This window comes from Lissotriton helveticus, chromosome 3_1, assembly GCF_964261635.1.
Source record: "Lissotriton helveticus chromosome 3_1, aLisHel1.1, whole genome shotgun sequence".
NCBI classification, from domain to species: domain Eukaryota; kingdom Metazoa; phylum Chordata; class Amphibia; order Caudata; family Salamandridae; genus Lissotriton; species Lissotriton helveticus.
The window spans coordinates 1,553,348,546-1,553,373,054 of NC_136061.1; the positions used below are offsets into that span (position 1 = coordinate 1,553,348,546).

A 24,509-nucleotide genomic window follows, 5' to 3' on the forward strand; every position below is an offset into this window, starting at 1 on the left:
TAAAACACTTATGTATCAGTTCAATCAATTAATGAGATCACTTGAAAACTAAGGAAAATTTCTATAGAAGAAAATGGGGTTAGGGAATTAAACATCGATGAGTGCATAGAATAATTAAGGAGACACAGATTTAGGCTATAAATATGGGTGCAAACTTTAACTTGGAGACAGTGCATGGCTCTACATCCGGAGACATGGTCCAGCTTCATCAAGTCCTAGGCTGATGTTCTTCCCCACATGAAGACATAGCTGTACAAAACAAATAACTGGTATTCCATTGGAAAGAGTGTCCCAGGCCCTCAGAGATGAACAATAAGCATAAGTATCAACCACAGATTCAGTGACTAACCACTGACAGACTTGGTGTCCACATCTCAATGGCCTGTCATTATTCCTTTGTCTCTTTGCTATTGGCTCAATTTGGGTACCAAATGCTGTAAAAAAAAAAACCTTCACAGGAGCCTTCAAACGTTTAGCGGCACAGTGGTGTGGGCATACAACACCAAACAATATAGGCCTCCCCATTTTGCTAAATGATCTGTTCCTGGGTAATGACTATTTTAATGTTTTCTTCTGTTCCCATTTTACCAAATTTGATACTACTTGGGTTGCTAATACATGTATAATTAAAACTACTCTGTAACGCCTTAGATCTCCTTTACCAAATCCTTTCCTCTAATCTGTAAACTAAGCTTAATAGAATAAATGAGCCCCAGGACATATTCCCAGCACAGTTTTAATGCATACATTTTTATGATTTAAAAAAATGTTCTCGGCCAAATAGGCATAGTTTAGAGACAATAACCACCTTGTCTGTCACTGTAACTGATCGAATACCACTTGGCCTCAAGTCCTGCCTTTGGTCTAACATGGTTACAATAAAGATGGTTGAAAATAAAAACCTTCCAACACATATACATTAATTCTAAAGATTCCTAAAATCATAAAATTGCGGTTTTCTTTTCAACATATATATATATTCTAACACTTTAATCAGTTTACCATGGGTGGGTGGAGTGGTCTCAGGCTATTGTTGTTTCAAGAATCTCACTGGCTGTTAACTCAACCTGGTTAATACAGGACCTTGCCAAAATGTCAGGAGTAGCAGAAGTAACATTAAGCACCCTTTTACCGTAATCACACCATACAAAGTGATATTACTTAAGCTACCACTTAACATGTAAGTTTTGGGTCAATGAAACAAAAATGGTTGTGGTGAAAGGGTTGCAGGAGGTATGGCTCTAACATTACATTACACAGTCAAGCTTGATATTGTACTTTTAGCTTGAAAAAGCTTTGCTAAAATCAAAAACAAACTCTTTCCAGACCCACTGATATGATGCACTGTGTTTGTTCCTCAAGCACATGTGCTACAGGCTGGGTACACTGAGCATCTGATGTCTTCCATCTCATTCTTAGGGCCAGATTCTCAAAGCAGTCCCGAAAAGCAGCGCAGCCCCCTTAGAGGCTGCGCTGGAATGCGTGACAGGGAGGGAGCAGGAGAGCACCATATTGACAGAGAAATGGCGCTCTCCTCCCCTCTCCCTAGCGCCGGCGCTGATTTGAGCAGCCGTGTGCCAGGAACACACGTTAGCACCTGTGTGCGTCGTGTTATCATACAGAAGTGGGCATTAACAATGGAAAGGAAATCGATTATCAGAGAATGTTGAAATGTGGAGCTCTGAGATTTATGCATTGTGAACTCGGGGACTGTAACCAAGGAAAGGAAGTCCATTGTTAGAGAATGTTGTTATGTTAAACTTTAAGGCTCTAATAGCATGGGCTCAGAGATATTAACCATGGAAAATAAGTCCATTGTTAGACCATGTTGAAATGGTGAGCTGTGACTGAAAAAACAATAACTAATCTCAACAAGTTTAACACAGGCTGAGGAAGGGTAGGCGTGCACTAGAGAATATTGAAAGGTTGAGCTCTATTCCTCACACTTTGGGGGCTGCGGGTAATTGAAACAGGATTCCACGTGAAATGCCATAGGTGAATGTTGAAAATGTGAGAAGTGTTTGTCCTACTATATAGGTTTGGAACCTGAAAGGTTGTATTAAATTAAAACAAAGACAGATTTGGGTGTTGTTGTGCAAGCACTGGTCAGATCTTAGTATAAAATGACCTCCAGTGAGTTTCATTGTATTTCGGACAGGGGTGTGGGTCAAGTTGCAGATAGCCTCCACTCAAGGAGCAAATAGAACTTGGGCCATGGATGAATTGTGCAGTTAGTGAGGCAGAGGCCTACTGCCCGACCTTAGGCAACAAGTATGCTGCAGAATATAGTATAAACCAGGTCCCTCTTTATAGCTAAACACATGCTAGTTGTAATTGCAAACATATACAGGAATTAAGTATGCAAAATCCATTAAGTCATTTCTGACCAATGAATTCACCTGCACGAGCCTCCTGCTTTGCTGATTTATTTATGTGAGCCAAACGCAGCTCTGACAATCACAGAAACACGATTACAATGGAAAACATGCATTTCACCTTCTTTGTTCACAGCATCAAGAGACACTGCCTTTCACACTGATCGTCTGCTGACAATAGGCAGGATCTCTCCTCCCCAATGCATTGAACCATCTGCGTGCTTTCAGATTAATTCTGAGCACTTGGAGAAGGTTGTGTGCGCGGACGCGGAGGCGCGCAGATTTGAGGGAACATAACCCCGGACACAATTTTTAAAACGGATAGTGCAATGGCTCAAATGTATACAGACCCGCTTTATTATTTTTTTAACAACGGCACTCTCTTGAAATATGCTGAATTGTGTCCAAGTTTTAATGGAAGGCTATATTAATACGTAAACATATTAGTGGTAAATCGACTAAAAGGAGTTTTGTATGTTTATATATGTCTCAGTAACAGTATCTTAGAAAGTTATTATATCGATATTTTACATACTGTTTTTAACATATGAAAGTTTTCCATGTATTTATTAATTTATTTTCCTTGTAATTAAATACATTTTTTTATTGTCATGCTTTTATGGTTTCATGTCTGAAACCAAATAAAGCTTATTGGTATAATGGTAAAAAATAGGTTATTTAATCTGTTCTTTACTGTGCCAAGAAATGGCAAACTTGCCATATAAAAACAACGTATTATTATTTGGTACACAATGGACGATGAAGGTGCTAACAGAATGATCCTTTGCATGCACAGTCCCCTTGCATAGCCACCCGGCTCAGCATCTTTTAAGTAGCACCATGGTAATCAGCATGCTGACTTGGTTCTGCCCAGATCCATAAGTACTCTGCTTGAGCTGATGGACATTTGCTGAGACTCCAGACTCTGTCTGGGTAAATAAGCTACCTGGTTCTCCAGTACCTTGCAATTGTTTATAGCTGCACCGCGCCGGCCCATAACGGTGACTCTTGTTTCTATCTTGTAACAGGCATGCTTATGAGGCATGCTTAAGTGTTCCCCATTTGTCCCAATAAGGCAGTGTTCTCCCCCCAAACACACAATAGCATGTTTGGTTTAATCCATTATCAGTGACAGTTGGTTTGCTCCATGTTTTTATAAGCCACACTGGGTTCACACAAGAAATATCTCTAGGCAGGCTATAGACCTTCATTTGGTACTTCATCAGAAGCCCTCAACTAGACAATGCCGTGCATAGAGGCCTGAGCGATAACTGTGTTAGGTTTCACGCTTATGTAAGAAACAAAAGGAGAGATTAAGGGTTTTTCCACAATGTGGAGTGAGGTACTCCTGGTCCCCTAGACCTAAATATGTATAAACAAAAAAGAGGAGTATCACCATAGGATCAGGTAGTGGTCCTAATGGAGAGTGGGGAGAGGAATGAAGTCAAAAGGAAATTGTTCCTTTTTTTAGAAGACCCCTCACTCACCAACATGCTTCATCATCGGGGGTCCCACCCGGACAGCCGAGTGCCATCCGGGTGTGCTGCGACACTTGAACTACAGTGGAGCGGGTAATTTTTGTGAGTGTAGTGCAAAACGTAATTTAAAAATTGGCGCAGTATTCCTTCAATAAAAGTTTAATATGAAGTTACTGGACAATAATAAAAAAAACAAATCAAGATATCAGAGTAGGTTAAATTGACCGACTATATCTATGTGAAAGTGCTTGGGTCTACATGTTTCAACCTGTGTTGGAGATTCCCAGGTTTTCGTCAGGACCAAAAAGTGAAAGGAGAAAGAACCTGGGCGGTATGCACACGCTAAGGTGCACCCAACCCTCGGCCCTCAGGACCCAACTGTTACTCACAGTCAGGCGGATAAACATCCAGATTCTGGAGTCAGAAAAAAAGCTGTTATGCCTAATCCCTATCCTCTGGATCCTTTAGGATCCAGAGGATAGGGATTAGGCATAACAGCTTTTTCCACATTCCGGTCGCAACAGACATGGAAGCACCAGCCTGTCCTCGTTTCCTATGAGGCGCAACCTACTCGATTTTCGAGCTTTAATTTTTTCCTGATTTGTTTATACAGGTTTCAGGCTTAAGGAGTTTGGTTCACACGAGAAGCACTAATTTGCGTGCATGATAGTGCCCTATCTTTTGCACAATAGATACCTCAAACATGACGATCTTTGTCAGTGGCGACTCCTCCGCTAAGGAGGAGGAGTATCGCCCCACTGCTCTTTACAGTGTAAATAAAGGAAATATAAAATAATAATAGTTTGATGTTCTCATCATTTTATTTATTCCTGCTGCTGCAGCTTTGCGGGCAGGGCTGCTCTACTCACAGAGCAGGGGGAGGAGCGCTGGGTACTCTGTAGGTGCGCATGAATGTTTGGCCAGCAGTCGTGCGCACTTTGCATGTTCTCCGCCCAGGCTGTATTACAGCCTGGGCGGAGAACATGTGCAGGCTCCCAATCCCCGTCTGAGTGCCAAACCCCAGTGCTCAGACCAATCACAACGCTGCATTGCAGCGTTGTGATTGGCTTAGGGGAGCCTGAGTGCTTCCTGTTCTGACCAGACGCGGAGAGATGAAGGAGGAGAGACCTGGTGAGAAGGTAAGCTTATTTTTCTTTTTCTTTACCCCTTCCCCGCCCCACTACCCCCAATCCATGCCGGCCACCACTGATCTTTGTTCACTGATGACCTTTTGATTTGTTATTTGTACATATATTTATGAATTAAAGAAGGTTGTGCCTAACTAACTAAATGTTGTCAGATGGGGGTCTTCATTTTCAGATTCTACGTTATCACTTGCCTCTAACAATTATATACATTTTTTGTTTGTTTTGTGAATGCTTTACCTCATTTTGAGACATCGGTATGTCATTGACATACATGTTTTAATGTAGAATAATACAGATTTCTTGTGTAGTGTCCTGAAGCGGCTGTGGAAATTACATGTGGCTGAAACCCATTAACAGTCTTTAAAGAGGTGTTTCAAAGGACTAAAAGGGATTTTGAATTATGTCCCCTCTAAATGCTTCAGAATCATATTGGGTGAAGGGACATGCATACCTATGTATGAGACTACTTCTTGAAGGACAGCATTTTTCAATGAGAAAAGAGTAAATGGGTGGGAGGGGCAACACTAGAAACCGGAGGGGTGGTACCAGTAGAAGAACAGACAATGAGAGAGATGAAAGATGGGAGCAGGGCAATATGTACAATGGGTGGGATGGAGGGTAGGAGCAGGGAACCATGGATAGTGGAGGAACACGGAAGAGTAGGGAGCAGGCGTGAGGAGTACATGAGGGAGCCAGTGGAAAAAGACACACTCCGGTAGAGTACTTAAACACCAAGAAAAAGGTAGCTTCTAAAAAAATGAGCAGTGGAAGGACACAAGTATTTTATCCATGCTCCAGGGAATGGACAAACACACAGTGAGGAAGGAAGCATATAGCAGCTGACCAATAGGAAGCAAGCAAATGAAAGTGACAATGAAGCCCACCAATAGTAAACAATGGGTGGTCTGTAAGAGCACTGGCAGAAAAAAAAGGTCTAGAAGAAACAGTGCATGCGCTGTGTAGGCAATACTTAAACACTGTCAAAGCTACATCAGTTTTTCTGCAAACACTTCAAATGGCCACATAGGGGCAGTCTTTTTTTTAATATATATATATATTTTAAACAACTTTCTCTGTCTGAAATGGAAGATGAAAACACCAAGGAGGTGAAACGGGAGGGGCGCAAGGGACACAACAGCAGGTAAGAAGAGTGCTTAATCTGAGCCAATGGTTTCAGGTGCTTGGCACTAGTGATAGTCAACCACATGGTGGCGCCGCCTGTCTAATTTTGAGATTAGCACAACACCAGTGTTTTATAATTAAACGCAGATTAAAAATGACAATTCAGACTACTCCAAGCCAATTTTATAGCTGTGGGTGGCCGGGAATAGTCTGAATTCTCCCACTTTTAGGAGTGTGGTGGTTAGTAGCTGTGCTGGTACTGTCATTCGTAGACCTGGCCGGGCATGGATGGTGCAGGCTGCCGGGCCTCCTAAAAAGGGCCCTGCCACTTGCTATTTTACAAATTAACAGGGCCGGACTGGCTACCGGGCGTTTTGGCATGCTGTCGAGCTGGGGGCTGATGTCACTGCGGTGGGGGCTAATTTCGTTGATGGAGACCTGCGTGTGCTTCGAAATAAACAAAGCAAAACAAATTTTGTGCAGTACACGCAGGTCCCCATCAACGAAATTAGCCCCCAGCTCGGCAGCATGCCAAAACACCCGTGAGCCAGTCCGGCCCTGCAAATTAACCACTGATTGCAGGCAGTGGATGCAGAACCTTAGATCAAGAACAGCTCATCGTAGGATCATCCTCCAGTTCAGAAGAACCTGCATTGGTGGAAGCTTGGTTTCCCCAATAGGATAATCACCAATCACCTAGAATTCATACAAAATATAAGGACACGGCTCTTTCATAAAATGTGATCCAACTGAGTCCGACTATAAGAGCGGATATCTGTGTATTACATAATGCAATATTATCCATCACATCCTTGAGCTTGTCAAATCAAGCACTAAATTTGCTGCAGCAGGCATGCCGTGCCATCACTGGATCACATTTCTGAACCACAACAATCATAGGCTCCACCTCAACCATCATAGCTCAAACCCTGTTCATCAACGGAGTAGCTGCATACTCCACCAGCCTTGAAGGACTTTGGGCCAAACCAGGAGTAGAAAAGCAGTAGACAAACAACTTTACAACATTATCAACCATGCAGGACACAAAGTTAGATTGACAGACCAGTAACAGCAATCCATCACTCAATTCTTGAGCTCACACTTGGCGTCCGAGAGTGTCTCACGAACAAATACCAAAATCCCTGCAAAAGATCCCAATAACTGGAAATATTATTTTCCCAGAATAAACAGAAAGCAAACAATGTCTTGAATTGTGAAAGAAACGCCTGTCCAGTCAACCTCATTTTGCCAAGAAAGGAGATACATTAATATCCTGATGACTACAAGGAGTGTTTGACCTAATGAGCTTGGAATGGCTTGTAAGAACCAAAATTAGTCTTAACAGCCTGAAAATTGCTAGCTGAAGTTTAGAACACGAGGCCTTTCACTACTGGAAGTTGTGGAAGACATAACAGTCTTGGAGTCGATGTATTTGATCATGTGTCATGAAAAGGCTTAAAACAGTGGCTTAAAAGTGGCCTGAAAAATTAAAATAAGGCAGATATTGTAAGCTGTTAGTGGTGGTGATGTTGGAAACAACAGCTAGTAAAGGAGAAATGCAGCTGTTTATTGATTTGGGGTGAGGGATGCCCAATGAAGATTAAAATAGATGATTTATCAAATTCCAGCAACTGGTCTTCCCCATAGAAAGTAAGCGAACACAGCAACTATAGAACCTGAACGCTCCAAAAGTGGTCTACTGTTGGCAAAGACGGGCAGTACTTAATTTGTAAAAATGTAAGTGCACTAGGGCCCAAGATATTGCCTAGCAGACCCCTTCAGCTTGCACCACTCAGTACCCCAGACACTGTTTCTAAATGCCAGTACAAATGGAATGGACGTGCTGCTATTGCTAGCATTATTTGCTGGCTTGTTCTTTACTTTTAAAATCGCCTCCCAACCCGCCCTGCTGACTCCGCCCCCCACCCTCGTCATCCGCCTACTTAGGCTTCTCTTCCCTGTGCCTCAGTGTTGCGTGGAGCCCGGTGGCAGAGGGCTAGCGCGAGACTGCTGGCGCATTTGTTTTTAACTTACCTCCTTCCTGCTGAAGACAAGCAGTCCCTCGCCCCGCTGATTACGAGCGGCTGGCTTGTTCTTTACTTTTAAAATCGCCTCCCAACCCGCCCTGCTGACTCCGCCCCCCACCCTCGTCATCCGCCTACTTAGGCTTCTCTTCCCTGTGCCTCAGTGTTGCGTGGAGCCCGGTGGCAGAGGGCTAGCGCGAGACTGCTGGCGCATTTGTTTTTAACTTACCTCCTTCCTGCTGAAGACAAGCAGTCCCTCGCCCCGCTGATTACGAGCGGCTGGCTTGTTCTTTACTTTTAAAATCGCCTCCCAACCCGCCCTGCTGACTCCGCCCCCCACCCTCTTCATCCGCCTACTTAAACGCTCCTCATGCGTCAGCGCAGCGGACGAGCGCAGCGGGCGCGCCGGAGTTGCGCCAGAGTTAAGCCCGTCTGCGCCCGTCCGCGGCCGGCCGGGGCTAGGGGCACTGGACGCTGTCCGTTTAATCACATATTCCCCCTCCCAGCTCTGTTCCTACTGGGTACATGGGAACATCCATCCCCTTACATCAGCCCGTCTAAAGCATCTAGGTGTGTCCTCTACCTCTTCTCGATTAGCTCCTGAGAGAGCAGTCTCTCTAGCTTTACCTCCCAACACGACCTTGCCTGCCCCCTCATTACCTCTTGTTTCCCCTGACCCGGTATTCAGCACCTCTTCTACGCTTTTAAACACCAGGTCTGCGGTCACTCACCAGTATGAACTTTTCGACTATATCGATTCTTATGATCCAGACCTTTTATTTTTAACCGAAACTTGGTTCAAGGACGACTCCCTACCTAACGTGTTAGCCGCTTTACCACCTACCCACTCGGTTATCCGAGCGGATCGCTCTGACGGCAGGCGAGGAGGAGGAGTGGCTTTAATCGCTCGCACTAATTTTAATATTCAGATTCTCCCTTCCCCTCCCATCCCTGACATAGATTACCTTCTAGCCCGCTCGACCTCACATCAGGCCCCTTTCACTTTCGTTTTAATTTACCGTCCCCCCCAGCTTACCCCTTCTTTCCTTCCCAGTATTCAGACTCTCCTGGCCACCCTGGTGATCAATAATTCTTCAGTATTGGTCCTGGGGGATTTCAACTTTTGGCCCAATGATCCTGCTGAGAGCCTTCAATCTAGGGAGTTTACCAACCTTATGACCAGCTTAAACTTTTCACCTCTGGTTCACAGCCCGACTCACTCGCATGGCCACGTACTAGATCAAATCTGGGCTCTAAACATCCCACTCACACCCCCCATAATAGCCCCTTGTTCCTGGTCGGACCACTTTACCATCACTTTTTCCCTCGCCTTAGCCCCTCTGACCAAACCCCAACTTCCCAAGAACACCTGGGTCAGGAAATGGGGAAAAACTGACATGCCCTCCCTCTGCTCTACTCTGGCCAAAACCTGCCCCGAGCTATCTGGCCTTACAGCCAATTCCCAGCTGTCCGCCATCGACAACTGACTGACTTTGGCAGGCGACGAGTTTGCCCCTTTAAGGCGACTCACAGTCAGGCGAGCCCATGCAGCCAACCGTTGGTTCACCTCGGATCTAAAAGCTAAGAAACTGGCTGCACGGAGGGCCGAGCGAGCTTGGCGTAGAACTTACAGTCCTGCGCTAAAGGCAGTTTACCTGTCTGTACTACAAACTTACAAAAAGGGCATTCTGGATGCTAAAACTGAGTTCTACACGAGCAGAGCAATGGCAGCCGAGTCTCACTCTAAAGAAATTTTCTCGACTGTCCATGAACTCGCATCATCCGGCAGAGCCACAGCGTCAATTCCTCCCTCCCAGTCCCTCTGCAACTCACTCAACGAGTTCTTTATCGACAAAGTTGCAAAAATTAAACTTAACATCCCCCTCCCTTCCCCTGCATTTACAAACCCCTCCCCTCCCCCCACGGTTTCCAAACTGTCTTCCTTTCCTCTGTTGACCACTAATACTCTCTCACCGCTGTTGGACCGAGTCAAATCAGGATCTCCCCTGGATTTCGCCCCAGCCCACATTCTTAGGGAAATGTATTTAAACTGCCCTATCCCGCCTTTGACCCTTCTCAATGATTCACTCACTAACGGCACCGTTCCCAGCCTACATAAATCAGCGGTTGTCGTCCCAATCCTAAAAAAACCCGGCGCCGATTCATCTTCCCCTTCCCACTACCGTCCTATTTCCCTTCTGCCCTACCTAGCTAAAGTCCTTGAGACTCACATCAGGACCACCCTGAGTACCCACGTAGAGGCAAACCATTGCCTCTCCTCCTGCCAAGCTGGGTTTAGGCCCCTGCATTCCACGGAGAAGGTGGTAATCTCGGTGATGGACAAGCTGCGGGAGGGTATTGATACCAACGTACCTCAAGCCCTGATACTCTTAGATCTGTCCGCCGCTTTTGACACGGTGGACCATTCCATCCTCCTCAGCCGTGTCAGGGCGGCGGGCATAGAGGGCTTGGCCCTCTCGTGGCTCGAGTCCTTCCTGGTGGGGAGAACTCAAGCGGTCCATCTGGCCGGCTTCGCCGCGGCCTCCCGCAAGATGGAGTGCGGGGTTCCTCAGGGATCGTCACTTTCCCCCCTTTTGTTTAATTTATACATCTACCCCTTCATTTTTATGTTACAGCAGCTGGAGGTCACAGTGTTTAATTATGCTGATGACCTCCAGCTAATCTTTAACCTTTCCCACTCCCCTTCATCTGCCCAGAATGTCCAGTCAGTCATGACATTTATCCAAGATTGGATGAACTGCAACCACCTCAAACTCAATCCAGACAAGACCGAGTTGGTCTTGACCGGAGGTGGTTGCAGTCCATGGTCCCCTTCCTTCTGGCCCCCCTCACTCGGTGTCCCTCCACTTCCCGTTTCCAAAGTTAAAACCCTAGGGATTTTCTTGGATTCACAACTTTCTATCCATTCACACATTGGTTCGGTTGTCTCTTCTTGCTTCTTCTCCCTAAGAACAATTAGGAAAGTCTCCCGCTTTTTCTCCCTCCCGGCGTTGAAAATCATTGTCATGGCCATGGTACTGTCCCGTATTGATTATGGCAATGCTATATACAATGGGGCCCCAGCTTACGCGATCCATCGTCTGCAGCTGGTGCAGAATCAGGCTGCCCGCCTGATTCATGGCCTCCCTAAATACCATCGGGCCAGCCCACTACTTAAAGCTTTACACTGGCTGCCGGTGCGAGAGCGTGCCCTTTTCAAGCTTGGCTGCCTCACTTTTCAGGCTAGGTCAGGCACTGCCCCTGAATTTCTTTGCTCTGCCATTGTGCCCTACCTTCCAGGCAGAGAATTACGTTCCTCCCACTCGGCCCTCCTAGTCACCCCCCGTCTTAAAAAACAGAAGGCAGGTGGAGCGAGGTTCCCTGTCCTGGCTCCAGCATTCTGGAACTCTCTTCCTGTTGGCCTTCGCACAATGCCCTCCTACACTCAGTTTCGGAGGGAACTCAAAACCCTCTGCCTACCCAGTCTAAACCCCCTCTAACTGCTGCCGTCCATCGCAACCTAAATAGCGCCATGAAACCGCTGGGTAAAAGTGCGCTGTATAAATGTTTTTAAATTCAAATTAAAAAAAAAAATTATTTAGGGTATATTACATTACTAAAATAATGAGTTCTGCTGAAAATAGAGAGAAAGCGCCACCATATGGTGGCATGTCATAACAAGTGCCAGTGTAAAGAATTAAGTGCTGGTGCTGAGCACCAGTAAATACGGGCACAAATTAAGCTCTGAAAAGACACTAATTGCCACGAATTCTACACTTAAAGTAAAACTTAATCACTAATATAAGCAGGGTGTGTTGGTATGTAAATTACCATAAGCACACCACTACCCAAAGTGGCTTGTCTTGCTAATGCCCAAAAGCAGGCAGAGCTAGTAACAGATAAACCCCTGGTACAAGAAGCTTTTTCTGGGAATCTGGCCGACCTATGTGTGTATAAAAGATCCGAACATGGACTCTTCCAAGCTAGTCACTGTCCAAGCCCAGTAACACTATATTGATCAAAACTGACCTCCCACACGTATCTGCTTCCATTGAATACATGTACGGTCAATAAAGCATTCCAAAGGACTTGAGGAAACAGGATGTATTACCCACAGGGACATTCCCGAGCACAACTGAGATATGCAGGCCCTGCGACAACCTATCACCGAAACCTTAACCAGTCAATGATTACCTGCAACGGGCAATTGAGCAGCTCACCAAGTGCTGTGAAAACAACACGGAAACATGCTACAAAGCTCCCTTCCACCCACTGCCTTTTCAGTGATGATTATGTTATTTATCTTTGTCTTATCCAATCCACACAGGATTGGTCACCGTCAAAATGACTCATTTCACAAACTTTCAAGTGTGTTTTATCATTAGTTAGAGGTCACACATTGTTTGTAATTTCAATATGAATTCACAATTTTTCCTGTTAATAACTCTATTTCTCCTCAATACTTTTATTTACATTAATAGAAGGCAGGGAAAAGGGACTACTCTTTCAGTTGTAAAATAAAGACATTGGGCCCGATTCATAAAATTAATGTGAGACAAAACCCTAACTTTACGACTTTCGGTATTCACAAAGGGCATTTAGGAGTAATAATGTTAGGAATCCTAACTTTACTACTCCTAAATGCCCTTTGTGAATACCGAAAGTCGTAAAGTTAGGATTTTCCCCCAGATGCATCAAGCACCCATTTTGCGATTCCTTATTAGTGAAAAATAAGGATTCGCTATTAAGGAATAGCAAAATGCTATGCATGAAGATCTTGCTAAAAAAATAGCGATTTCTTAAAATTCCTTAATTGCGACTCGCAAATTGCGAGTCGCAATTAAGGAATACCTCCCCATTCATTCCTATGGGCCTAGAGGCCCATAGGAATGAATGGGAAGACAATCTCAATTTGCGATTCTCAATTAGAGAATCGCAAATTGAGATTGCAATTTCAAGGGTGCCAGGGTGTCAAAAGGACACCCTGTTGCACCCCTGAAATCTGCATATGGGTACATCTTGCAAACACACATGCCCTAAGGGCATGTTTGTGTGTAAAATGGAACTTTGAAAAATGCACTTTAGTGCATTTTTCAAAGTTTTTGCAAATTACCATGAAGTTCAACTTCATGGTAATTTGCTCCCCCTATTAGCGAAATCGCTAATTTTTTTTTAACTTTAATGCATTGCATTTAAGGAGTCTCAATTTGAGATTCCTTAAATGCAATAGCAATTTAAGTAATCGCAATTTTGCGATTTCTTAAATTGCAATTTTTGCATTTGGGATGATGCATCCCAAATGCAAAAATACCAGACGCGAAGGGGAAGATTCTGAGAATGATGAGGGAAACCTACAAATATTAGAAATTACCTCCATTTGAGCAACGAGAAACTCTAACAAGATCTTAAAACTGCAGCAAATCACCAGGGAATTAAGGACACTGAGGGATGGATGAATGTGCGTAACAACCTTGCAACACATCTCACATTTGTGTCATTTTTCTTTTACACACACTTTTATTAGTAATGTGAATAGTAGCGCCCCCTCTAGGTCCTGCATGAAATCATAGTCATACATCACAATATGCTGTTCAAACAATGTGCAAAGGGCCGGTGCCTTGCTGATTTAACACAAATACTAAAATTGGGTGCCAGAATGCAATAAACTGCTTTAAAAACCGCCTTGTTGCTAGTGTTCAAATAGCTTCTGAGTTGCTATGCCTCAAGGAGCAATTTTTAAAAATAATTATTTGTATTAATTTTGTAAGACAGAACATAAAACAATACAAACACAGTAGATGCTGTATGATGAAACCTAGGAAGTTGGCGAAGGAACAGACAGCAGGCAACCAATGCAAAACTCTGTGGTTTATGTAAGTAGGACCATGGCAATGATGCATGTAAATTTATTTATTTATTTTCAGAGTTTTATATAGCGCGAACAAGATCTTTGCAGATATCAGAGCGCTATAAATAGCATAAACTCTGATCAGCCAAGTTAGTTGTTTAACTATTGCCCGAGAGTTGAACGTATTTTGATGGTAAGCATCTTCTTGGCTGTCGCACCGTAGTTCAAGCCCGTTACCATTCCGCCGTCGGCAGAGGTGAACCACTTCTCCAGTGATGACCTATAACCCTCTTGGCGATCAGGAATCCCACTCCAGCCAATACTGTTTAGCTCAGTATAGCACGGTTCGGCCTGGAGCCTGCCTGTCACGGAGCCCTGGCCTCACGAGTCAATGTGGATGGTAATGCATTTTGGGCAAACTGCTCTTCGTCAAGGTAACAGCGATGCAAGAAAAACCACATCAGAACCAACAGTAACCAGAAAATAAACACACATTATGTTGTACAAATTATAATTTCCACTTGCGAGACATATAACTGTTAAATGTTGTGAAAAAACAATTTACCATGCACATCCGGTGGCAATATTTTCTCAGCTTTCATTTTTTCAATAGATTGTTAACAGTTGTGAAAGCCAATTTCTGCGGCTGTAGTGGCTGTATTTTACAGTAATCTAACTCGGTACCTGACCTGGAGCGGAGAATAATAACGCAGCAGTGCGGGCAAATGCGACATTTTGTAAAAACCGGGGCGGCCATCGATGGCATGAGAGAGGCTGTCTCATGAGCAGGCTAGCCTGCACTCCCAGATTCCCCCGCCGCTTTACTTTCTTTTCCTCCCGGACGTGACGGATTTAATCCCGGCCCCCTGGTGACACGGTCCGTGATTAGCTTCAGCATCGGACTGAGAGGGCAGCCCTGCAGTGTGTGATGATTCACGATTGAGAGCCGCGAGATACATTTGTAGCGCTCTCAGCCACAGAGCTGAGAGCAGCAGTCTCTGGTTAACTGTTTGTTTAGTAACGACGGAAGCAGGTGCACCTCTCTCGGAGCAGCCGAGAGAGCCGGGGCACAGTGACTGGCGCCGCTGGTGGCTTGCCTGGCAGCAGGTGGCAAAATGCGTGACAATGCATTTTAGTGCGGTGATGCGGATCACCGCACTGAAATGCGTGAGCGTCACACCTGTTGAGTGACGCTTGGCAGGACTGTAGCTGTTAAAAATGCCAGCTGACTGCAAGTGCCTGGCGATTTTAGATGAGATAACGTAGAATTTGCTTTAGACACCTATGATGGTTTCGAGCTGAGAAAACTGGAAAAACTGGAAATTGTTACTATGACCACAGATGCTCTTTAGCTCATGTAGCAGCAACCGTCCCGTATCAGTGTGTTAGGTGGCTGAAGCCCATGGTTTTCTGGATTGAGTGAGTAGGAAAAGGAAGCAGCAAACAAAGCCAATAGGTCTGTCTCGCCTATGCAGGAGTTACTTGCTTTGCCATTGTGTTTTTGTCATGTTGTACAACAGTGTGTCTGCTGTTCGGCATGGCTAAAAGTTTGTGGTGGCGAGTGAAGCATTGTGAAGTGAGATAGAGTGCTGCAGAGTAGTGTGCCATACAGCGAAGGGGCATACAGTGGAGGGTGGACAGTGGAGGCACATACAGTGGAAGGGCACTGGGTAACGTGTTGGAGAGTAGAGTGAATTGTCGTAGATTGGAGTGACAGAGATTGGAGTGCAGGAGAGTGGCACAGATTGGCATGGAGCAGAGTAGCATAGATTGGAGTGGAGCATAGAGGCCCACAGTGTTGTGGTGCACAGTGGGATAGAGTGGCTTAGAGAAGAGTGGTGGGTCGTACAGTGGAATGTAGGGTTGTAGAGTGGAGGCTCAGGGTATCAGAGTGGAGTGGAGGGGCCTAGAGTCGATGGGCCTGGAATGGAGGGGCCTAGAGTAGAGTGGAGTGGAGGGGCCTAGAGTAGAGTGGCCTAGAGTGAAGTGGAGGGGCTTAGAGTGGAGGGGCATGGCGTGGAGTTGAGTGTCGTAGAGTGTTATAGCGCACAGTGGCTTAGAGAGGAGTAAAGCGGTGTAAAGTGGAGTAGAGTGTCATAGAATAGAGTCACATAGGAGGGAGAGGTGAGTAAAGTGTTGTAGAGTGAGTAAAGTGTCCAAGAGTGGAGTAAAGTGGAGAGCCGTAGAGTGGAGTGCAGCAGAGTGGAGTGGCGTGGCTTAGCGTAGAGTGTGGAAAAGTGTCAGAGTGGAGTGGCATAGAGTAGAATGGAAGAAAAAGGCATAGGGTGCCATAGTGTGTCATAGCGTAGAGTGACGTAGAGTAGAGTGGAAGCAGAGTGGAATAGCGTAGAGTAAAATGGTGTGGGGTGAAGTGGTGCACAGTGGAATGTAGAGGCATAGGGTGGAGCTGAGAAAAGAGTTGTAGAGTGTCAGAGAATCACAGAGTGGAGTGCCATAGAATGGTTTGCATAGAGTGGAATGGTGTATCGTGGAGTGAACTGGCACAGAGTGTGGTGTCAGAGTGGAGGGGCGTGGATGGGCATAGAATGGAGTGGTGTAGCGTAAAGTGAAGTGATGCAGAATGAAGTGGTGTAGAGTGTTTGTGTGGAGTGACGTAGAGTGGGGTGGCATAGAGTGGCCCAGCATAGAGTTGAGTAAAGTGTAACAGAGTGTAGTAGAGTGGTGTGCCATCGAGTGGAGTGCCATAAAGTGGAGTGCCATAGATTGGAGCGGCGCAGAGTGAAATGAAGTATCATATAGGGGAGTGGGGTGGCGTGGCATGGCGTGGAGTGTGTACAGTGTCAGAGAGGAAGCCTAGAGTGGCATAAAGTATCAAGAGTGGAATGTCAGTCAGTGGAGTGGCGTAGAGTGGCCTAGAATGACTTGCCATAGTGTGTCATAGTGGAGTTGCGTGGAGTGACAGAAAATGGAGTAGAGTGGAATGGAGTAGAGTGGAATGGAGAAGAGTGTCACAGTGGAGAATCATGGATTGAAGTGTCAGAGTGAAATGCCTTAGAGTCGTTTAGATTATCAGAGGGGCTCAGAGTGTTATAGAGTGGAATGGAGGAGAGTGGAGTGTAGCGACATTTGGTGGAGTGGTGTGTCAGAATGGAGTATAACAGAGAGGAGTAGACTGTTGTAGAGGGCTGTGGAGTAGACTGTTGTAGAGTGGACTTCAGTAAAGGGTTGTAGAGTTGAGTATGCATAGTGTTGTAGCGCACTGCCATTAAAGTCAATACATTTTCAATTGATCTGACCACTATATTTGCACAGATCTAGTTTTTCTGATAAAACTATAGAGCATGCAAAGGATAATGTGTGGACATGGCATCGCCTAGAGTATTGATCGGTTTTGATCATATTAAAATATTTGTTTCCACCACACTAGAATTACAGAAATATGTGCTTCATTTGTGCTGATCTAATTGTGATACATTCTGAAATATTTACTCAGTTCATTTACAGAAATTTTAATTTTGCAGTGCCCCCCCAAAAAATAACATCCTACACCTTTTTCTCTCGCATGGGTACCAAACAAGATTGTCATATTAATCCTCTCACTCTGAAGTCAGAGAAAGAAAAGTAAACACCAAGACACACAGAGCCTGGAAGACCGAGCCTGACAATTGACCTCTGTTATTGAATGGACAGCAAATGTGAGTGAGAACAACATTTTAAGGCCTGTTAACGGAAAGGTGAGTACTTGTGGAAGACTATAAGGAGTGAGTTAGAGAGGTTGTGAACAGGCTATGCTCCACGGGAGAGACAAATACATACTGGACCACCTAATACAGCCTAAAGTAAATAAAGCCAGGAAATAGGAAGCAAGCAAAAGTGATTTCGAAACCACAAAGCCAATGGTAAGCCATAGGCAGAAGGCATTCCCAAGGAAGTTTTCAGAATGTCCCGAAGAAGCCTTCGCCAACTAGACAGCTGGGCTGGTAGGCTTCACCATAAAAAGGGGATGAAGCTAGTCAAAGCAAAGCAAGTCGGTGTGTCATAGAACATTCAGCACATAGTTTGGAGTCATTGCACCCCTGCAAAAGGACAAACAACACACAAGTATATATTCCAAATAAAAGGACAAGAGCGAAGGGGAGTGGACCTGTATACTATATGATATTACACATTCCCATTCCATGGCACTAGAATGGTCTTATGTTTTTCCGTGAAATAGGGGAGAGACATCTTTGAGCTAATGGGTCAGATATGCCACTCACCTAACCAACCAAAAGAATCCAGGACTAGGGGCCCACCAAGATGTAGCAGAGAGGGAACAGTACATGACTTTGTATGACTTAGTGGGAACGTTTGCGAACATAATGTAATAAAAACAAACATTGTAATAAAATTAAGAAACATGACCAGGGCACCATCGAAAAAGCCAATTGTTACCAACTCCTCCACCAGCACCAAATCACTTTTTTCAAACAGCGGAAAGGAAAACCAAGGACGATCAAACACAGGCAACAAGAAAGAGGGCATTTGTTCTTCAATGCTTACTGTTTTTATTTCAGACCGCATTTCTCCAGGACCTGCAAAACCAGAAACACAAAAAACGATTAAGTAACATTATCTGTTAGTGTACGAGATTACAGTATTCAACTGACAAGGTGTGGTTTGCAATTGCTGATTTGGGGTGCAATATGGAATGCTGGGGAGGCAATATCTAATTTCGGTTGGGAAGTGGTGGGTGAAGGTCAGAACGGATAAAGAAATGTTTAGTTTATCTGCAAATCCCGGGTAAAAGAATCCAAATGATTTGAATATTTAATGGCGTAGAGTAGAAATAGAAGATGGAAAAATTAGCTTTGAGGACAACCACCTGAAGTCGGGTGGATGAAATACCACCACGAACTGGTGGCTGGAATGGAGGTGGACAACCAGGTAATGACTGCGTAAACCCTTCTCAGACAGTAGTTACAAGAGGTATGGTGTGGTCGATTGTGTTAAAAATGACAGACTATTCATGAAGAATGTGGACTAGTGCCTATGTGTGGTGGTAATGAAGCTGCATACATAGGCAGTGATTATAGACACCTCAGATTTGTATAGACAGTGGGGTGTTAAGCGCCTTGCATAGGGGAAGTGGGAACAGAGAGTGAGGGAGGTTGGGAAAGAAGTCGAGGAGGGCAACAGAGAGTGAGAGAGAAAGAGCGAGCACACACATTGGGGAAGGAGCAGGGCTATGAGACACCATATGGAAGTTTCCATCACAGAAATGTAAGGAAATTGCGTTATTTCAGGTAAAGTGTGAGGTTTGCCGGGCATTGTGGGTAATAAGGCGCCAGAGGGCCAGTATGTGTGCGGCAGACATCTTCATTAAGCGTATAATTATTGGATATATCTTTCTATATGTTTAGGCTGCCTGATGTGTGCATCAGTCTGAAAGTTAATATGTTCATGCAGAATTAAAGTGAGAAGCAGCTGGCAGTTTGCAGTAAGCATGTTATGGCAATCTGGAAAAACGGTCTTACGTGAAATATGCATGTGCGGGTAAAGTGAGTGTGCGGCATGACAATATGCATTTTTTATTAGATATAGTATATATAATGGTGTGTGACAGTAGATTCCATGAATGGTACATGAAGTAAGTGCGTTTGTATACGAGTATTGGGTCATGGATGGGTATAGATTCTGTCATATAAACAATGTAGGGTTTGTATATGATTCAGAAGATATGGGGGTTGAACTTATGTAAAGTTTAGAATGTGCATTGTTGGATCGGGAATAATTGCATTGAATGTGAAGTTTGAGGTGGTGGATACATGTATTGATGTAAGTGTACATGTGTTTCAGTGCCTCATGTCAGATACGCATAGGTCTTCCCGTTACTTTTTAGTTCTTTAAGTCTGTTTCAACTTGCCCTTCACTGACTTTAAACTAAACTATGCACTGTACAGATAGATGAAAATTCAGGCCGTAGTCTGCAAACTTGATTTTGGGCCCTAGCTCAGGCAGCACCTAGGGAAACCTAGTAAACCTGCACAGTTTTAAAAACTAGACACCTGAATGAGTCCAGAGCAGTGTGCCTTGCATGGATCCCATGAGGTCTTCTAATCCACAATGCCTGGCAAACCTCACATATTTCCTGAAATAACGCAATTTCCTTACATTTCTGTGATGGAAACTTCCACAATCCGCAGGAATCCACAAAATTCCTGCTACTCAGCGTTACCCCATTTGTGCGGATTAAAATGCTGCACCACTTGTGTAGCTGGGCCTAGTGTCTGCAACAGGAAAGGATGAAATCAAGGTCAATGAGAGCCCTTCCGAGGAATTTAGTGGATTCCTGTAGATTACATTAGTTTTCATCACAGAAATGTAAGGGAAATTAGTGATTTCAGGCAAGGTTTGAGGTCTGCAGGGCATTGTGGGTAAGAAAACCTTGTGAGATTCATGCAAGGCACACCACCCTGGAATCCACCGGTTGTCTAGTTTTAATAAATAGCGTGGGTTGGTAAGTTTCCATGGGTGGCGGCTGAGCACCGCCCCAAATCCCACTCCTAATGCTGATCTCTCCACGAAGTATTTTAGGGCTTTTTGTGTCAAGGTCTCTTCGCCCACCCACATGAATGAGGTACCATTTTTATCAAGAGATTCGGGGAAATGTTGTGTAGTAGGAAATGTGTGGCTTCCAGCATGTCCCAGAAGTTTTCCTCACAGAAAAGTAGGAAAATGTAGGTTTTTAGTCAAAGTATGAGGTTTGCACAGCATTGTGGGTAAGAAAATGTGTGATGCATACAAAGCACATCACCCTTGACTCCACTGGATGTGTAGCTTTCAGAATTGTCTGTGTTTGTTAAGTTTTCCGAGGTGGCAGCCTACCCAAGCTCAATTGTGCAGACATCCACCATTGCAAGTGGGACGATATTGGGAGTTAGCCACACTCTCCTGGCACACCCAGAAAAATCAAATGCCTCTTGCTTGCCATTGGGATGGGATGCTTTAGTCTGCAGGGGAGCAAAAAGACTGTTGAGGTTTTAGGCGTGAGGGTGGGGCCTGATGTTTGGATAGGCAAGACCCACAGCCATATTTTGAATAAAAAATATTTATTCCTGCCATACAGTGGGCTTTCTTCCAAAGTGTAGACATACCTATAGTCTGCCCACTGGGGTGGGGGCCAGGGGTAAGACCGATTTGTTCCTTTTGAGGAGGGCTGTGGCCAATGCCAGAGTGCAACACCCACCTGATACCAAGGATTTTGCCTTTGTGGCAAAAGAAAGTGATGCAGATTTTCTACATCCTGTGTGGAAGTTTGGGGCAGCATCGCCTATTGGGACATCCTTCCTATCTGCCTCAGGAGAGTGAAAGGCACTTTTGACCTGAAAGGGGTAGGGGTACGGCTTGATGCCAGGGTAAACTGCCCTGTCTTTCTGTTTGTTTTAGTGTCATTTTGGAATCCCTGGAGTGTAGTCAGGGTCTGCCCCCCTCCTTCCGGTAGGGAGGTGGCAGATTGGCGGTGAATACCATATCCACCCCTCCGAAGGGGCAGAAAATGTATTTAGCCCTGGGGTTGGGAGGAGCGCAGGCCTATGCCCAGAGGAGATCACCCCCCTTCGCCCAAAAGTATATTGCATGAATGCAGTGCCTAGTGTGTTGTAGGCTTTCTGTCTCCCCCAGGGGCATATCGGGGAATAATTATGACCATCTGACACCCATGGGGGGCAGAAAGACAATTGCCCCATTTAGTTGGGGTACTAGCATAGCAATATCGGGAAGTCCCCACCCTTATATTTAAAAAAGAAACAAACATTACTTGCCGCCCAGTGGGCTTTCTGACCTCATCAGCACCTGGAGGAGCAGTAAGCTTGCTGCACCATTTACTTGGTGTGGGGGCATGGCCATGCTCATAGTGAGCAGCCACCACCCCTATATAAAAGCAAACAAAAAACATTCCCTAGTATCTAGTGGTCTTTCTGCCCACCAGGGGCATATCCAGGTAATTACCCTGTCTGCCCACCGGGGAAGGGGGGGGGGGGGTAGAAAGATTGTTGCCCCATTTGATTGAGGTGGGAGCATAGCCATGCCAGCCCCTATATTTAAAAACAAAATACATCTTTTTTAAAGCCCTGGCATCTAGTGGGCTTTCTGCCACCGGGGGGGGGGGGGTAGATCGAGGGCAAATACCCCTATCTGCCTCCGCCGGGGGGGGGGGGTCAGAAAGACTGTTGCCCATTTACTTGGGGTGGGGCATGGGCATGGCTATGCCTATGCTGGGCAGCCCCGCTCCTTAACTTTTATAAGAAAAATCCTACCTGATATTTAGTGGGCTTTTGCCCCCCAGGAGGGCATTTCTGCAGTAATAGCCTGCCTCTGCCCCCACCAGGGGAGCAGAAAGACAGAAATTATAAATTTCCCTCTGGGGGAGCACAAGCCTTGACCAAGGGTCCATCCCCCATCCTTGGTGGCTAGTGGGCAGATCCCTGCTTGGGTATCGTTTTCATGTGGCGATACACTGGGCAGAGGTACTATTGGAAACAGGAGATTCTCCCTTTTTACAACAATACATCTCCTATGAGAATCAGTGCTCGGGGGCTGAGATATTCCCTGAGCACTGGTTCAGTGAAAGTAAAACAAGCCCATTGGCTCATTTTGCTTTCACTTTTACTGCAATGACATGACTTCAGAGGGCCCTCCGCACCGATCATCACTGCAGTAAAAAAAAGAAAAAACACAAGTCTGCTCTGGAAGCTCTTACCGAGCAGCCTGATGAAGAAAATACAAATAAAGGACTCCATCTGGAAGCTTTTACCGAGCAGCCTGATGAAGAAAGAAAAATAAAGGACTACCTCTGGTGCAGAGGGCCTCTCTACCTCCCCCCCTGCACCCATCCCTCTCCAGTGTCTGCCAATGGTCCACACTTGCACTGGGGAGCTGGGGAGGGAGAGTCCCCAGGCCGGTGGCCACACTAAAGAGGTTAAGGGTGATTAGTAGGCAAGCCAAGGCATCCAAACAAAAGAACTTCCTAAATATTTGAAATGTCGTGTACACAAAGTACACATAACAAAGAGCAAGCACTGGCTTCAATCTAAGAAAATAACTACTTGTGCCAATCACCAAAACTTAATGGGAAAATATAACCACCCACAAAATACCATGGCCTTAATAGACAGCCCATCAAAGGAACAACAAACCACGAAACAGATGAGAAACAATGGCTAACGGGGCTGACCGACAGCCCACCGGATTCTTTACTTTTTATTGTCCCTTTTTTCACAAATTTCTGACATGAAGTTTCCCAGTCTGCCACATATGTCTGTAGACAGATATTAAAGCACTTGATTTGCATCAAAAGCGAGTACATATGGTACATCACAACTCCTTTCCAATATCTGGTACGCTCAAGTGTATATACCAAGCCTTGAGACATCTTGTTCCAGCCAGGCCCACAAATTATATATTAAACTTTATCCTGATCCAAACACACAATTTATTGTTTAGTTGGTGGTCCGTCTCGAACTCAAAGATGCCAGGCCAAAACCAAGCCTTGATGATCAATGACAAACAGATAGCAACCTCAGCAAGTATTCTTGATGATAAAGAAGACTTGAAAAGGGCAATAATGCAACCAGAATCGGAATCCTTGATAGGCCCAGAGGGATTAGGTTTTTAATATAAATACATTTTGTGCATGTATTTACCCAGTCATTGTCTCTCTTTTACACAAACACACTCTCTCTCTCTCTCTTCTATCTCTCTCTACCCCCAACCCACCCATTTATGGGCAACACATTTTTCAACAGCTTTCCAACTTACCATATTCTCACTGGCCTATCAGATGTTTATCATTTTTAGGCCGGGCCTTCCAGACTGCACAAGATGCCTGGTTGCAAAAATACTATATGTTTACCAAGAATATACAGGGGCTTATAGCACGGCAATTGCTTGCCACTGGATGCCTTTCTTGTCACTCTCATATGCCTGCTTCTTATTCTGTTGCTTCCCTTGTCCATGTTGGGTTTATCCCTGCCCTGGAGCACAGCCTCTTTGCCATCTCTCGGACCGGCTTCCACCCTTCCACTGCTCACTTTAAGAAAGCTACGTTTTTTCCTCTTTGCATAAGCAGTTCAAGAGAGAACATTTGTTTTCCAGATCTCCCCCTTGTATGCTTCTCCTCCCTCTGCCAAATAACTGCACCCATGCTCCCTGTGCTTTCTCACACTTGTGCTTCTCTCCCCAACCCATGTTACTCTACCTTGTGTGCTAATTTCCCCTCCCTATTTTCATTGTGTTTCCCCATCCGTTTTTCCATTGCCCCCTGTTTTTTATTTTTTTATTCATTTTTAGGGCTCGGCCTACATCCCACGAAGTGGGTGTGGCTTCAGAGTCCTGTAGAGAGCGGTCCGACAAGCTAACCTAGACATTCCAGAGAAGCGCGTGAATTCTGTTCTTTATTTATGGCAGCTGCATGTTAATTGGTCATCGCATGGCTGTGTTTTTACAAGGCAGCACGCACTAGGCCATAGTCTGTAGAGTTTCTCCACTTCCTGCATATTCTGTGCGGAGACGCG

The 24,509-nt window shown here is 45.1% G+C and overlaps 1 protein-coding gene across 2 annotated transcripts in view; it reads right to left on the reverse strand.

Annotated features, from left to right (window-relative positions):
- Positions 1 to 24,509, reverse strand: part of C3_1H11orf52 (chromosome 3_1 C11orf52 homolog) — a 131,748-nt gene that overhangs the window by 9,618 nt on the left and 97,621 nt on the right. For both annotated transcript variants that reach the window (XR_013608822.1, XM_078682307.1), the window contains exon 3: positions 18,499 to 18,530. Coding sequence is in view for 1 of the 2 variants with exons in the window: in XM_078682307.1 (XP_078538433.1) it covers positions 18,499 to 18,530 (32 nt within the window). In the remaining variant the exon portion in view is untranslated. The remainder of the gene's footprint in view (positions 1 to 18,498; positions 18,531 to 24,509) is intronic.